General features: G+C 49.3%; 5 protein-coding genes across 5 annotated transcripts; 2 read left to right on the top strand and 3 right to left on the bottom strand.

Moving 5' to 3' along the window:
* Positions 1-570: 570 nt before the first annotated feature.
* On the top strand, positions 571-2,693 carry N7518_005506 (putative MFS allantoate transporter; the record flags this gene model as incomplete). Its single annotated transcript, XM_057186433.1, has 10 exons — positions 571-849; positions 935-1,082; positions 1,135-1,165; positions 1,217-1,483; positions 1,540-1,757; positions 1,811-1,899; positions 1,951-2,191; positions 2,261-2,354; positions 2,418-2,615; positions 2,675-2,693. 10 exons carry the CDS (start codon positions 571-573, stop codon positions 2,691-2,693), a joined length of 1,584 nt encoding a protein of 527 aa, XP_057043203.1.
* A 316-nt stretch (positions 2,694-3,009) lies between these two features.
* N7518_005505 (uncharacterized protein) lies at positions 3,010-4,553 on the bottom strand (the record flags this gene model as incomplete). The annotated part of the gene is made up of 5 exons (XM_057186432.1): positions 3,010-3,203; positions 3,263-3,497; positions 3,558-3,880; positions 3,935-4,278; positions 4,327-4,553. 5 exons carry the CDS (start codon positions 4,551-4,553, stop codon positions 3,010-3,012), a joined length of 1,323 nt encoding a protein of 440 aa, XP_057043202.1.
* A 959-nt stretch (positions 4,554-5,512) lies between these two features.
* Positions 5,513-9,372, bottom strand: N7518_005504 (GRAM and VASt domain-containing protein; the record flags this gene model as incomplete). The annotated part of the gene is made up of 3 exons (XM_057186431.1): positions 5,513-8,894; positions 8,967-9,132; positions 9,174-9,372. 3 exons carry the CDS (start codon positions 9,370-9,372, stop codon positions 5,513-5,515), a joined length of 3,747 nt encoding a protein of 1,248 aa, XP_057043201.1.
* A 705-nt stretch (positions 9,373-10,077) lies between these two features.
* Positions 10,078-11,901, top strand: N7518_005503 (uncharacterized protein; the record flags this gene model as incomplete). Its single annotated transcript, XM_057186430.1, has 3 exons — positions 10,078-10,101; positions 10,148-10,273; positions 10,333-11,901. The coding sequence occupies 3 exons, from the start codon at positions 10,078-10,080 to the stop codon at positions 11,899-11,901; spliced, it is 1,719 nt and encodes a 572-aa protein (XP_057043200.1).
* Positions 11,902-12,326: 425 nt separating this feature from the next.
* On the bottom strand, positions 12,327-15,268 carry N7518_005502 (uncharacterized protein; the record flags this gene model as incomplete). The annotated part of the gene is made up of 11 exons (XM_057186429.1): positions 12,327-13,113; positions 13,175-13,413; positions 13,468-13,765; positions 13,820-14,035; positions 14,086-14,154; positions 14,206-14,391; positions 14,440-14,546; positions 14,613-14,689; positions 14,755-14,862; positions 14,936-15,028; positions 15,091-15,268. 11 exons carry the CDS (start codon positions 15,266-15,268, stop codon positions 12,327-12,329), a joined length of 2,358 nt encoding a protein of 785 aa, XP_057043199.1.
* Between the last annotated feature and the right edge of the window lie 444 nt (positions 15,269-15,712).

Raw genomic sequence — 15,712 nt, 5'->3', positions numbered from 1 at the left:
TCCATAGGAGCTTGCATTATCGCTCAGCGATGAGTCGGTGTAATCAACTTCAGAAATGATCAGTCCAGCGGCATAATCTCCGAGTCCTCGGACTTTCGCCGACCACAAATAGCAGCCTTTGTGCCAGGCAAGCTTTGGCCTTCAGCCAGACTCGTTAAGATGGACTGAACGGTGCTTTCGATTTGACTCTGCTCTACTCGTCAGCCAAGACCCACCTTCCCCACGTTTGGAACAGATCAGCTCGCGACACGACGGCGTGGGGGCCCCGTACTGGGTCTTCCCCGCAGATGATCCTTTAGAGCTATGCCGTTTGGGGGCAAGGTAGGTCTGGAATTCGCGGGGAAGTACGAAATGGCTGCTTTTCGAAGACGTCCCTGCTTTGAATTGAATCAAGGGGCGAGACTCGGGGTCATTCCGAGGTTGTTGTTATCGCTTTATACATTTCATGTCGTCTCAACCCCCCCGGCTGGTCCTGCATTTTATATATATTTCCCTCTAGCCCAGGCTCATTGATTTCTGTTCTCTATTTTATATTATACGCACTTTCTATCATACGAAAGTAACACCACTATGGCGAACCATGTCCCCCCCGTTCCCCCACAAGATGTCGACTCAAAGGCCAACATCGCCGAAGTTCCCACTATCACACACGAAGAAAGCAATCAAGAACACTCCAATTTTAAGGCTGCCAAGAATGCTGACGGCGACACGGCTATGGCGCTGTTCGATGACCCGGACGAGCTCCACGAAGAAGTCGATCCTGTGGAAGCGAGGAAGCTATTGTGGAAGATTGACTTTATGATCCTGCCCTACTTGGCTGTTTGCTATGCGTTCTTCTACATTGATAAGGTCAGTCTCTTTGATTCAAGACCATTTACCTATTTTCTCCCTTTTGGCCGAAAACCTATGCTAATAGCACGCGTTTTGGAAACAGACAACGTTGAGCTATGCTGCTATTTTTGGAATACGGGAAGATCTGGATCTACATGGAACTCGGTATAGCTGGCTGAGCAGTATCTTCTATTTTGGTTTCCTGGCATGGGCATTCCCGACCAATTTTCTGATGCAGCGTCTTCCAATCGGTATGATTCTCCCTGGCTATTTGACTGGATATCCATCTGATACGTGTTTTAGGGAAATATCTGGGTGCGAATATTTTTATGTGGTTCGTTAAACTGATCTCGAATACAATCAGACACTAACATTCCTCTTCAAGGGGTGTCTTCCTCATGCTTCAAGCTGCATGTAACAGCTTCGAGACCCTCGCTGTTCTTCGAGCCCTTGGCGGTGCTGCCGAGGCCTGTTCTGACCCGGCTTTCATGCTGATCACGAGCATGTGGTATACCCGTCGTGAACAGCCAGTGCGTCTCGGACTGTGGTACACAGCGAACGGCCTTGGTATTGCATTGGGTGGGCTACTAGGCTATGGAATTGGTCATCTTAAAGGTGCACTGCCGTCTTGGAAATACGAGTTTCTCGTAATGTATGTTGATTCTCTCGCTCATTCATTCGAACTGTCCTTTTACTGACCTTGTTTAGTGGTGCACTGTGTTCTACCTGGGGCATTGTCATGTTCATCTTCCTCCCAGATTCACCCGTTACAGCAAAAGGTCTTACCAAGAGAGAACGCCGCATGGCTGTTGAGCGTTTACGAGAAAACCAGACTGGTGTCGAAAATAAACACCTCAAGCCGTATCAGGTTTTGGAGGCTTTCCTAGACTACAAACTTTATATGTTCTTCATTCTTGGGGTGGTTTGTATGTGACTTGTGCCATGTCCAAATATGTTGCATTGACTAACATCAACATAGGCAATGTTCCTAACGGTGGTATCTCGAACTTCGGCACCATAATTATTAAAGGGCTTGGGTTCTCAACATTGGTGACCACCCTTATGCAGGTGGGGTTCATTTGATAGCAACCTAATCTCCAGCTAACCTGGTATAAACAGATTCCATACGGCTTTATCATTGCTATCTCGATTTTGACATGCGTCTACCTCAACGATCGCTTCCAGAATCGACGATGTGTTTTCGTCCTCATATTCCTGATTCCTAACCTTGCCGGCTCCTTTGGTCTTCGCTTTGTTCCTGTTGAACACAGCGTGGGCCGCTTGATTTGCTATTATCTGACAGGCCCATACAATGCTGCGTTTGTACTCGTTTTGAGTATGCAGATGGCCAACACTGCTGGTAAGTGACATATTTCTTCGGATGTTCAATCGAAAAGCACCACAGAGACTAATGATATTATGGATTTAGGCCATACTAAGAAAGTCGTCACCAACGCTGTTTTGTTCCTAGGATACTGCACTGGAAACATTGCCGGGCCATTCTTCTACAAGACAGATCAATCGTACGTTTTTCCTCGGAGATAGTTCCATTATTTCCAGAACCACAGGTCTAACTCGAACTATAGACCTACCTACACGCTCGGCATCTGGTCCATGATTGTCTCGCACTTGATCGAGGCCGTTTTGATCAGTATCCTTGGTCTATTGCTGCGCTGGGAAAATCAGAAGCGCGATCGCATCCAGTCCCAAATGGAGGGTGGTCTCGCCGGGAGAGACCTGGATGCGACTGCGTTTTTGGATTTGACGGACCGAGAAAACCTGAAGTATGTCTCTTGATGCGGTTTCCAACTCTAGTAAGAAAAGTACTAACGATTTCCAACAGCTTCCGATACATCTATTAAGTATTAGATTCCTTTGGTGATCATGTACCTAAGACTGCGCTGTTTCTCCAATTGACCTTTACCGTAATATATTTCCAAGATATGCTTACCTGACTGAGAGATAGGAGTATCAAAGTGGATGATCATCGTAAGTCAAATCATCAGATCATAACATAAAATAGTAGAAGACCATGATATTTGCGAATAATCCCCCAAGGCTCAAGTGTATTACTCTCCGAAGAGCATGATATGCCATTCAAACTAGAGAATTTGTGTAAGTCGGTATCACGCACGTATATCTGAGCCCATAAAGTACTCTTTCTTTGCGTAAACTCCATCAATTGCCAGGCTTCTTCGTTCTTTGGAGGAATGGGTGCTCTATCAGTTCACGTGCCGTCTTCCTCTCTTCTGGGAGCCAGGCCAGCATCATTTTTGCAAAGGACAAGAAATTCTCTCTTTCCTTTTCTTCGAGAAATGGAAGTGTGTCCGCGAGATTCCGATCGGGGATCAAGTCCTCGTGCAAGAATTTCCCTATTAGTAACCTATTAGTAACGTGTAATAATGCTGTACACAGGATAAGTTCCAAATACCTGTATGATCAAAAAAGGGACCGCCGAAATATTGCTCTGCACTATCATAGGTCACACCGTCCTCTTCCACAGGTTCGGGCCATTGATACTTCATCGATTGAAGTCTTGCGATTAACTCCGGCGGAGGGTGACCGAGTAGAGCTATCATCTCTGCAAGATGCGCTTTAGCTTGATAGTGACCCTGCGCATCGTGGACCTGGCGAAAGAGCTCTCTTCCCTGTATAATATCCCAGAGCTAATATGGCATTAGCAATACAATCAGTTTGAGCCAGGGATATATGCCTAGCTGACGCACAAGAACTCCCAGATTCCAGATATCAGCACTCGTTTCCCAGCCACATCCAAGAATAACCTCAGGCGCACGATAGTGATCTGGTTGTATGGGATATATGCCGCGTTCTTTCTCGCTATCAATTTGTGTAGACCCTCCGAAATCAACGATTTTCGGAAGGATTCTTCTTATATTCCTTACCGGCCCAAAGTCGTTGTGCCTGCGATATATGTGTCGCCCTGTCGAGTCAATTTTACACTGAACTGGTTGATCGAGATGGGAATTTAAAAAATCTCCAAGCACAGCCGGATCTTCGAAGGAGACCATGATGTTCTCAAGTTTTAGATCTGTAGAAGTATAAGCATTTTCGAAAGCCCCAAACCAGTGAGAGAACTAAGCACCTGTATGGATAACCTTGCATCCTGTGTGAAGATAATCAAGGCCCACGAGAAAAAAGAGAATGTACGTCTTGACAAGGGGAAGCGGAATCCGCCAATCTTCAAAACGCCTCTGGAAAAGCCAGAATGGCTCCCTCATGGGCTCGTACGCCAGACATAGATGTTTTCCATTAGGACCGGAGACCTCGAAAGAATCCACATTTGGTCGAAATAATGCAAGTCCGCGGTGTGATGGATCTGCGTTCGCAATGCGTTCCTCGATTTGACGTTCTCCCTCAACCGCGGTTTGATTTGTATTTGTATTTGTTATCTTTAGCGTTACGACGCTTTCCGGTTCTTCTTCATGTCTGGATTCATTAGATATAGATCAGGTAGGGCAGTGAAAGAAACAGTACCCCATCATATCACGAGCAAGCCACACAGTAGAAGAGATACCCCAGCCGACTTTGACTAGGATTTGGTACCGGTCGCCGAGTAATTCACCCGGATTCGCTGGGTAGAATTTGGTGGAATCATAGCCTGGGCAGATCTCTTCATCCACCAATTCGTTTTGGGGTAGAAGAGCTTCCCGAGGAGGCATCGGGAAGAGTTGTCTGCGGAATGGAGTCAACGAACGCGTCATTATGTGTCTGATCGATTTCATCTCGGGAGTTGCTCAAAGAGTCTCGTGTAAATTAATTGGAAACTAATATCTCAGGTGCAAGAATGAAATAGTGAGAAGTGAAGGGGAAACATTGGAAGGGGAAAGGGGTGACATAATCAACAGGGAAGTAGTTAACTATGAAAAAAGCCAAGTGCTTAAGAAAATGGATTGAAACGAAGATTCGTTAGAGAAATACCTTGATTGATATTTATAAACCAGGCTATTGCAGTTATTCGGGATATTCCTCTCTTGTTAAGCGATATGGACATATGGTCGAGCTTATCTCGAGCTCAAGCAAGTATTTTACTTTCTAGTATTACGAACGCACACAAGGCTGTAAGGCATAGCCTAAATTTAATATGTAAATAAGATAGCGATAGCTCAAGGTATTCACAGAGAAGCCCAATGGGCAAAGAAAAGAGAGCACACGGTAGCACTCCAAAAGATATCCAAACAGCAAAAACACGCTGCATGGGAAACTTTTAGGGATACAGTGCCACCTATGAAACAAAAAAAAAAGAAGTAGCTAGTACGCTCAGATGAAAAATCAGCAAGAAGAACAAGAAAATAGAAGCCGGTAGCTCGTAGACCGGTAAAGACAAGATAGTTGGCGCTCATGTACATGCAAGGAAAACCTGCCCCTGTATCGAAAGATGTGGGGAGGGAGAGTCGGATAACGACGGTGGACTGTTCAGAATGAATGTGAGGAGGGTGATATCAGCATGGACAAGCTCTGCTTGTTCCCATGACTCCAGGATAACACCCTGATAAATGTATGAGAATAAAACAAGTTGTAAAGACAAGGAAATAGATTTTGTGTGGTGTTGGAAAAGGAAAATTGTGGGACTTTTCTGGCATGAGACAAGTTTATAAAGGAGAGAGGATAGGGGGGAGCCTGGTTGGGCTTATGTGCAAGGAGGAACAACCATCGATGTCCATCACAATTCGGACTTCACTGGTTCGTCGGCTTCCCATTGGGCTTTGCGTTTGTCCACCATCTTCTCAAGGACGTCGAGATGTTGGCGGGTAGTGCGGATAGCATGGTCCATCTCACGGTCAGTGATCTTCTCTTCGCGAAGCCGTGCAGCGAGCTCGCGCTCATCGAGTATACTAGCTCCAGATGACCTACGACTTGGGTGTGGCTCGGGCGACCGGTAGACGTTTGGAAATACCATTCCGTCCATACCAACCCGGTCTTCCAGCCAGTTCCAGAGCTCAGTCTCTTCGCGTCGCCACATCTCTTCGTATGCAGCCAGTCTCTGGGGCAAGCTGTGACCGGGAAAGCCGACGTCAGACGAAAGCATGGACGATGACGGCGAGGATCGGAAGAACGCCATGTAGAACAAGACTCCGATAACTAGAAGAGCAACGTTGCTAGTCCATAGCGGACTGAGAAGGCTGGTAAAGGGCTCTAGGAGTGGGCGGACTGGTTCGAATAGTCCCCATGATTCCCCATTTCCGGTGCTGGAATCCACAGTAACCTTCAACGAAGCAGCCGCGGTCGACTCCCGCCCTGCGGCATCGCCCTTCTTGCGCTTTCCTTTGCCTCGTCCAGCGCCACGCCCACGGGGAACAACACCAACCTGCAAGGCTTTGACCAGCTCATTACCAAAGGTCGTTTGCCCATCAATTGCACCTTTCTCAATAGGACCCTTAAGCCAACTCTTGCCTGACCACTCAATAGTACAAGTCATGAGGAAGCGAGTTTGGTTGCCAGGAGCCCATGTGAAGAGGTACTTGGTCATGGTAGCAAAAACATTCCCACTAGGCACATCGGGTGTTTGGGTGCTCAGGGTGACAAGAACGGCCTTTTCAAGGTCCAATAAGTCTATGGTCTCAGTGCTGATACATTTGGTCTGCCTCGGACCGATAGAGCCATTGAGAGGTTTGATGTATGAGTACTTCCTGGTTGGGCTTTCCATCGTCAAACCCTTCGGTGTTCCCTCGAACTGTAGCTCTCCACATTTCTGATTGTCGGCAAGGAACTTGGTCATAAATTCGCCGGACGCTGGGCCAAAAACCAAAGAGAAGACTTTGCCGAGCGGCGCAGGAATTATTTCATCTTTGATGACTTTTTCGTACTGTCCGTTGGCTTCGACGTACTCGGTAGGCGCATGTGTAGTCGGACCTGGGAAATCAGGAGTCGCGTCCTTGGAAGTTCCCTTGTCTCCGTTCTTTTTATCGCCATTGCCATTTGTGCCGGCCACTGGCACGGCAGCATTTGTGGATAGATTCGAAGCCTTGCGACTTAATCCTTTTTGCAATGGCAATGATGTTGCACTGTTGTTGGCGCTGTCGCCACTCTCGTAGAAGCTCTCGGCATTCTCTCCTTCCTCGTCCTCGTCGTATATTTCATCTTCATCGGTGGCCTCGCTCTCGGACTCGCTCTCGTCCTCCCCGACCTTCTCTGTCTTATCACCGGTGCCATGGGTTACGCGGGTTCCGTTCACAGAGCTCTTAATGGTGGGGTGGTTGATCTTCCAAATGTTAACCATTAGGTCATAGGTGGACTCACGACTGAGCAAACTGCGGAAAGTGTGACGCGCGTGAAGTGTCTGAATGGCAATAGCATTGGGGAACACCATGGCCGTGTTTTCCTTTTCGATAGCAACAACCTCATCGAAGCTGATCACTAGAGTCGTGACCCATCCCAGGATGTTACTAGAGAAACAGATGTGCCCTTCTGAAATATAAATGCGGCCGGCAAGAATGATCTCACGTTGCAACGCACAGCTGTAATCTTCGATAAGATAATCGTCTTCAGGTACACTCCGGAATAATTGGTGAAAGTCCCGATTGCGCTTTTTACTCGCAACAGCGAAGCCAGTCAACCGAGGCACACTGGAATTGATACCAGGAACACCAAGGGCAGCGGGGTTGGCGCCAATCGCTCCAATCGTCGAGGCTGTGGCCCCAGATGAGCCCCGATGACGCCGGGCAAGCCTACTGCGCACACTGCCTGAGCGCCCAAGGCCCCCGCTTAGGTCACCGTCAATAATACTACCACTGGGAGGAGTTTGATCACCCAGAATCAAGCTATCTTTCGGAAGTGAGGTGTTAGACTCAATATCCAGGGCGTCTTCCGCAGGGCCCGTCAATGAAAGCTCCGAGGGTCTTTCGTATGCTACTTGAACAGCGCGCGCTGCGCGTTTGTCTTCAAGTTTAGCCGCTTCCTCGTCTCGCCGGGAAACAGCTGTATTTTTGCGGTTGTCAGCGGGGTTCACTGGCTTTGTAATCACCACGCCTTCGGCAGTCGTGATTGACTCACCGGGTCGTGCGTCAATGTCCAGATGGCTGAAGTTTAGATCTCCTGCCCCAAGAGTCTCTACAGCAGATGGTCTCCCTTCAGTCTTGCTGCCGTTATCCGATGTCCTTTCGCCCTCCTCCGTGGATTCATTGGGTGATTTATCAGCATCAGCAGGGACAGGTTGAAATGTTGGACGATTTCTCTGTTGTGCGTTGATGCTGTTGCTTAAGGAAGTGGCGGCGTTTTGCGCAACTGAAAACACGGAGGAGAAGAAGCCACTTTGCTGGTTTGAAGTTGCATTCTTCGGCCCCGGGGTTTTTTCTTCAAGAGGCGTCAGTGCAGACACTGAATTGGACAATTTGCTTGGGCCATGAGCTGCAGAAGCGGACCGCACCCGGCGGTGAGAGATCATGTTTCCAGAGGGGCTCACGATAGTAACACCGGGAGAATTTTCTTGTATGGGCTCGGGCGAATCGGTAACATTGTTAGATAGGATTTGTGCACTGAGAGGGCGATGCTCAGTTGGTGTTGGAGGGGTTACAGTCGTCTCTGGTGCAGGAATAGCGGTATGAGGTGGGGTGTTCGGCATGGGGCTCGCTTCAAGCGCACGAGGCTTCTCCTCCGTTAGATCAGTACGAATTGGTGCAGGCAAAGGCGGAACGTCGTCAGGGGCTGCCTGTGCTCGTTTCGATGAAAGACTGCCCCGCCTGCTGCCTCCGAACAGACTTCGGCTTTTGTTGCTCCCAGACTTAATCGATGAAGCCTCAGCGTCGTCATTGGCACCTCTCTTGTCTGAATTGGAAGCGCCTCTCAAGCGTCGCCCAGGGGATGGACTGCGTCTCTTGCCATTTGAGTCCGTGGGGACATCCAATGCCATACCTGATGTTGCGCGTCGGGAGATTCTATCACCCGGGTTTGATTCTGACCCGGTGGCACTAGAGCCGCTAACAGCTGACTCGGCATCACCATGCCATCCTTCCGTATTTGCGGTATCCACCGATTTGGTCTTGATCATTGGGGAGGACGAAGTGTAGAATCCGGTATGGGAGTCATGTGAGGTGAGCGGCGGGGGCCTAAACGAAGCCAAAATGCTCAGCTGGTTAGGAGTACTTCAAGACAATAATAAGGCCAGTTGTTCAACTTACCCGTCCGGCTCGGAATCATCTGTCAATAGATTATTGCCCTCGTTCTCCGGCACCCAGCTGTCTGTGCTCGACGACGGGGCTGCGGAGGTCCCATCGCGAGATTCATTGGACCGGCTTTCATGCAGGTCTCGTTCCAAAACAACAGTCGGCACGGGCGGCTCGTCGGCTTGTTTCTGATGCTTTTTTTATGCTCTTTCCGCCTCCGACGCGCATCGAGTAGCTTTGAGAATCCACTAGGACCAGCCTTAGGATCTGCTGCTTCTCCACCCTGGGTTTTCGGTCTCTCGAGGGTCGACTCCTGGGATGACCGACCATTGCTACCGATTGCACTTGATTCTGCCGATAATGTCCAGGAGCGGCGCGATCTGTTCTCGCCTTTAAAGCTTGAAGACGAAGAGTCGGCCATAATTGGAGGAATGCAGAGGGAATGAGAATCGGGGGGGTTGATGCGGGGAGACCAGGAGATTCAAGGGAAAGTTGTCATGAGGCGTACGTAGTAACACTTTCTGCCTCTCTTCTTTTCATGTGTGAGAACTTCCATATATAAACGGGATCGAAGTAAAGAGAGAGAGAGAAGTGCTGAATAGTCCGCTCATCCCCTGGAGCTCCGCAACTTAGTCACCCGCCAAGTAGATAACTGACTAGCCTTATGAGACTGAAACTTGCTTTTCTCCTATTCAATTGGTTTTATGTATGTCATTCGTGATGATATGGCTTTATTCTCTATTATTCCTGCTATTCTTGGTATTCTTGACATTCCCCCTGAGTCGATGGCCGTCGAGTAGCTTGACCGCCGTGTAGCTATCAGCGTCTACTCTCCGCGTCTCCACTGGAATGTGGATGTGACTTGACATTTGGCTGCTTTCAGTCTGAAATGTAGAATATTTATTCTAGGTTGATCTAGAAGTATTGTTTTGTTTCGAATGTCCTCTCGTCCACCTCATATCTCTGTATATGGCGTACATGGTGTTACCTTCTCCGTAGTGTCACTGTCAAATCAAACTCCCATTCACTGCGCATAACGTCACTTCTCCAACATTCCCCGGAAAAATCCCATCAGAAGAATGCACCTGGTTTTTATCTCTTGACTCCTAGTGAAATAATCTTCACCATGGAAGTAGCTCCTTTGGCCTTGGTAAGACCTCATCCCCTCATTTTCAGCATAATCTGACCGCACCCAGGCCCACACTCATGCCCGGAACGCAGTGCTAGAGACTCGCAAGGCCAACCCAGTCGCTGCCAGCGAGGAGCATGATCTAGCTGCTGGTGAATTCGCAACGGCTGCACAGAGCAGCTCCGACCATGAGGTGAGTCTTGATTGAGTAGAAGATCTACCCCCGCTCGGTTCTGGGCTAACGCGTCATAGGCCCTACGGACCCTACGTTTACTCGAAACTCACCACAAGAAGCTCGCCGAAATCCTCCGATTCCAGCATGAACATCCAACCACGATCCCTGCGGAAACAGCACCTGCTACTGCCTCCTCGGCATTAGCGACCCAACAGACCGCCGAGACTCGCGACACAAAGAGTGCAGGCGCGAACCAGGATGCACACCTACCACCAAGATTGGTAGGCAACACTCGTCTGCCAAGTCGGGATACACCATCTATTGCTAGTAACCTAGCATCCGCCCGGGGAATCCCATCACAGCCCCGGCGTGGATCGCCGGTGTCGCCAACACTTACATCGCAACATGCCGCGGCAAAGATGACCGAAACACCACCGCGGGCTAGAGCCGGCGATATAAGGCTACGTGACGGACCAGCCAAGAATCGGCACAGTCGTTTTTCTACACCCAGACAACCATGGTCTCCTCCGACACCCAGTTCCACTGAGGTGGATCCCCAGCAAACTGTACCTAGTGCAGCTGAATCTGAAGGATCGAAAGATAAGCCTGCAATTGCCGATGAAGCATTCAACCGCTTCTACTCAGCCTTCGGGGGACTGGTCTCCAAGGTGTCCGGACCTTTGGCATTCGCGGGGATTCAAATAGGGTCTGATCCAGCCCGCGCTGAACAGAGTCGCAAGTCCTCAGCTGAGGTGAAACTAGACCGTGAGCATGCTGTTCTAGACCGGTCCATGACTGCGGGCGAGCCTGACGTGAACAAGCTCTTCTCTCGGGCCGCATTGCGGTCGATTCGGGACGGCTCTGGGGCAGGTCCCGGCAACCCAGCAGAGTCATTCTATGTAGTCCCAACCACGGGTGGAACTATTTCCTACGCAGGAATCCTCACCCGAGCTGAAAAGCAGGCACGCAGGAACAGTCTCGAGGATGGCGATGACGACTTCGTGGATGCGCGAGAGACCCCCTCGTCTCCTGAAATGCGTCATAGTGCCAGTGGTTCGCGCATATGGGCGGGACGCCGCGGCGCACCCGATAAGCTTACCACTCTGCAGACACACAAGACAATGGAGGAGATGCAGGTGGAGAATGAGACGTTGAGAGGTTTGACCGATTCGCTTGCGACACGGTTGCATATGTGGGAGGTGAGCGCGCAATCTTCATCAATGGCGCTGCAGCAATCAATCCGAATGATGCACCGCCAAAGCGCCGGGACGCCTGATTATTTGCAGCCTTCAACAGCCACTGCATCTCCTGTTGCTACGCTGACTGCGCCGCCGGGTGCGGCTGATACTGACGCGCGGATCAAAGAACTCGAGGAGCAGATCCGACATAGTGAGAAGAAACTTGAAAGTGTTGCTCACGAGAACGACAAACTCAAGAATGTTCTTGGGCGATACCGAGACCGCTGGGAGAAATTGAAAGAGGGTGCTAAAACTCGGAGAGCGGAGGGTCGCTCCGGTGACAGTCAAAGCAATCCACCTGCGAGTGGTGCTAGCAAGCCATCGGAACCCTTGGTCTCCCCAGATCCTGGTCGAGGTCCCTCAACTGGTCAAGCAGGGTCTCGTGCTGCAGGTGATAATCCAGCATAGTCTCGCAACATCCATTCTCGGTGGTTAGAAACGGCGTTTGGTCCTCTATGCTATGCCTTTATGAGATATCCCCATTACACCATTTATGAAGCTTCGAATCCAATTGATTATCACGTATCTCGATCGGTAGTTCGGCAAATACTGATTATTATCTCATACCAGCCTGATAGAATCATCCGGACGAGATAAATAATATTGAATATGTATAGTGCATAGCAAATTCTTATGTGTCCAGTCGTCGAGAAGCAAAATCAGCTTAGGATACGAGGAGGAAAAGGTGTAGGGGAAGCGACTGGGTTTCTGAAAATTTGAATCTCATCTTCCCATATCACGCAAGATATATACAATCAGTCATCTAAGATGCACCAAACAACACACACATCGGACTATGTACTAAGAACTAACTTCCCTTCGATATAAACACCTCAACGATCACGAACAATAAACGTGGTATTACCACGAATATCCTCGGAGCTGCTACCCACAAGGACAGTGAACTGACCGGGCTCAACAACATGCTTCATCCGAGTATTCCAAAGACCGATATCCTCAACCTTGATAGGAATCTCGACAGTCTTAGTCTTTCCAGCAGGGATAACCACCTTCTTGAAGCCCTTAAGCTGACGATTAGGAACAACAACAGAGGCAATATCATCCTGGATATAGGCCTGCACAACCTCCGTACCCTCACGGGTAGCATGGGTATTAGTCACATCAACGCTCACAGTGACAGTCTTCTCAGACGCAGATATCGTGCTCTTGTCGACCTTGACAACTCCGTACTTGAAGGTGGAGTAACTCTTGCCATAGCCGAAGGGATACCACGGTGAGGCGTCACCGAGAACGTATGAGTGGCCAAACACGAGAGTTCCATTGTCATACTTATGGCCGACGTCACCCATGGAGCGTCCGGAGTTGAGATAGTCGTAGAATATCGGGAGATCGCCCACGTAGCGAGGGAAGCTAACAGATAGCTTGCCAGATGGGTTGTAGTCGCCGAAGAGGACGTCGGCGAGGGCGTTACCCCCCTGCTCGGATGGGTAGAACTGTTGCACGAGAGCAGCGGTTGAGTTCGCGATCCATGTGTCTGTAATAGGCTTGCCGCTTGACAGGACGACAATTGTTAGCACGCCGGTGCCGGCAATGGCTTTGATCAGAGGTCCTTGGGCGCCAACAAGGGACAGATCATCTTCGTCGACGTGCTCGCCAGTTCTTTTTGTCTGTCAGTACTGACATTTCTAGATATATATTGAAACAAGGTGGGTTTACTCACGTTGCGTTCAGTCCTGTCCAGAGTTCCCCCTGATCGCGCGACCAGGTTCCAACAATCACGACGGCTACGTCGGCCTTTTTTGCGGCCTCAATTGCCTCTTCGAAGCCTGATTGGTCATTGCTCGCTCGATCGCATCCCTGTGCATAGTGAACCTGGGCATTGTCGTCAACTGCAGCTTTGATTCCTTCGAGGGGAGTGATACCCCGGTACTGGCTCCTGTAGACAACGTAGTCACCGTACTATAAACGTCGTTAACATACAGGCTAACAAGAGAAATAAGAATGTTGACTTACGTTCATGAGACCACCAGCCATAGGCCCAATAACCGCAATATTACTCGACTTTTTCAGAGGCAGAATGTCTTCGTGGTTCTCAAGCAGAACGATAGATTCCTTGTCCAGGTCTCTTGCGACTTTCACAGCCTCGGGGCTGTTAATGAGCGAATGCCACTCGTTGTTAGGCGCAGCAGGGTATGGATTCTCAAAGAGACCCATTTCGAACTTGACCCGGAGCAACCTGGCCACAGCAGTGTCCACAACGTCAATATCGAGTTTGCCGGACTTGACAAGCTCGGGTATCTTTTGGAAATTGCTAGTCGGTAGTTAGTGTATGTTTCTGGGTCGTGCTGGTTTCATTAGAGCTCACAATGAACCGCCTCCCATCTCAATGTCGGTTCCAGCATTCAGCAGCTGCGTGGTAACCGCTCCCATGTCAATGGGATCGCTCTCACAAAGCTTGAAGTAGGAGCACACTCTGTCGCTTCCACCAGCATCGCTCATGACGAAATATTCATATCCCCATTCTTCCCTTAGGATCTCGGTGAGCGTGTGGTAGTCAGAGACTGCTGGAATTCCGTCCCATCTAAAAACACATGTTAGCATGGCGATATCATCGGACCAGGTTAGACTTACGAGTGGTATGCAGCCATGATGGACCAAGCACCGGCATCGACAATAGCTCGCTTGAAAGAAGGCAACCACCTATGCAACGGTTAGTCAACTGTTTATTCTCTAGGCTTGGGATTGACACACGTTGTGCGCAATTCTCTTTCACCACCGTGAACTGGACCAGTATTGAGTCCCTGCTCGGGGGCACTAAAGCCCGCAAAGTGCTTGACCATGGCTGACACATTCTTGCCCTGCACTCCCTTGACGTAGCTATAACCATATTCGCCGGCGAGGAAAGGGTCCTCGGTAAAGGTTTCCTCTACCTTTTCTCTTTGTTAGCTTGATTGTCATATGTATTAAGATATAGATGAAACCCACCCGACCATATCGAAGTCCCGAGCGAGATCAACAACAGGGGCAAAGAGCTGATTAACACCAAGTGCTTTAGCTTCTTGTGCAATGATTTCTGCCATTCTCTCGACAAGCTACACAACACCGTGTTAGACCTCGATGACAGTATGTATGACAATGCAAGTATAATAGCCGCTTACATCTGTGTTCCACGAGCATCCATATGCAATAGGCGAATTGAAGATGGTGGCGTTACCAATCAAGAATCCGTGGATACCTAATGCAAGAAATGTATGAGCTTGGATTCATTGCAGCTGGAGAATGTATCCTTGGAGTACATACCCTCAGTCTGAACAATTGCGGGGATTCCCAGGGTGGTGTTGTGGATGAGGTAGTCCTGGGCCCTCTTGATATTGTCCGAGATCCAATCCCAAGCAACAGGGTATCCGACTGTAAGACATTACTATTAGTTTCTGCGGGCTGATGGAAAAAGGATCCAATAGCCAAACAGAGGAATTCATACCATAGAACATTCCTGCCTTCAGCTCCATGTTGGCGACCAGGCCGGTGTAGTTGAATTCTCCCGATGTCTGGTTCATCCAATTCGTAATATCACCTGTACAAAAATGCATCAGCAGTTATAACTTCTCTATGGCAGCGATTGAGATAAAACTATACCCTGAATCAACTGGGACCTCTTATCCTCGATGGTCATCCGGCTCAACAGGTCCTTCACTCTCTTTTCCACTGGAGCATTAGCATCCTTGTAGAGAGGGCTGTAGCTCTGTTTTCCCAAAGCTAGGGCAGCAAAGAGCTGCACGAGCAGCAGCCCATTGGAAAGCAGATTGGCCACCATATCGAGAAGACAACCCCTTAAATTCCAAATTCAATGGACAAGCACTGTTGTCGATTGACTAGCATGGGATTGGAAGGAAGAAAAATAAATTCCTGGGGAAGCTCCTGCATATAAGTCAATGCAGATCCGCAATTGACACCCTTGAGTTGCGGGCTAGTCGAATTGTATGACATGATTTAATGATCCCAATAATTGAGGTACACCGAAAAAGGCAGGTAGCTCGTACCATTGTGCATCGAAAATGAAGCCGTCTTCAACCCCAGATACGATCAAGCTGGTCTGAACAGCTGCAGTAGTGCCTTGCTTAGAGTCGTTTGATCCGAGCTAGCACTATTAGGAGACGGAGCAATCCCCAGCTCCACATTGGCATGGCATTCCGGGGTTGAGGGGAAGGACTGTCGGCTGTCCGGCTAAATTGACTCGAGAAGTGGAGGTCTGGGGTAG

This window comes from Penicillium psychrosexuale (assembly GCF_028828465.1).
Source record: "Penicillium psychrosexuale strain IBT 29551 chromosome Unknown utg000003l, whole genome shotgun sequence".
Classification (NCBI taxonomy): Eukaryota; Fungi; Ascomycota; class Eurotiomycetes; order Eurotiales; family Aspergillaceae; genus Penicillium; species Penicillium psychrosexuale.
The sequence above is the reverse complement of the archived record's forward strand: the minus strand, read 5'-3'. Positions and strand labels throughout refer to the sequence as shown.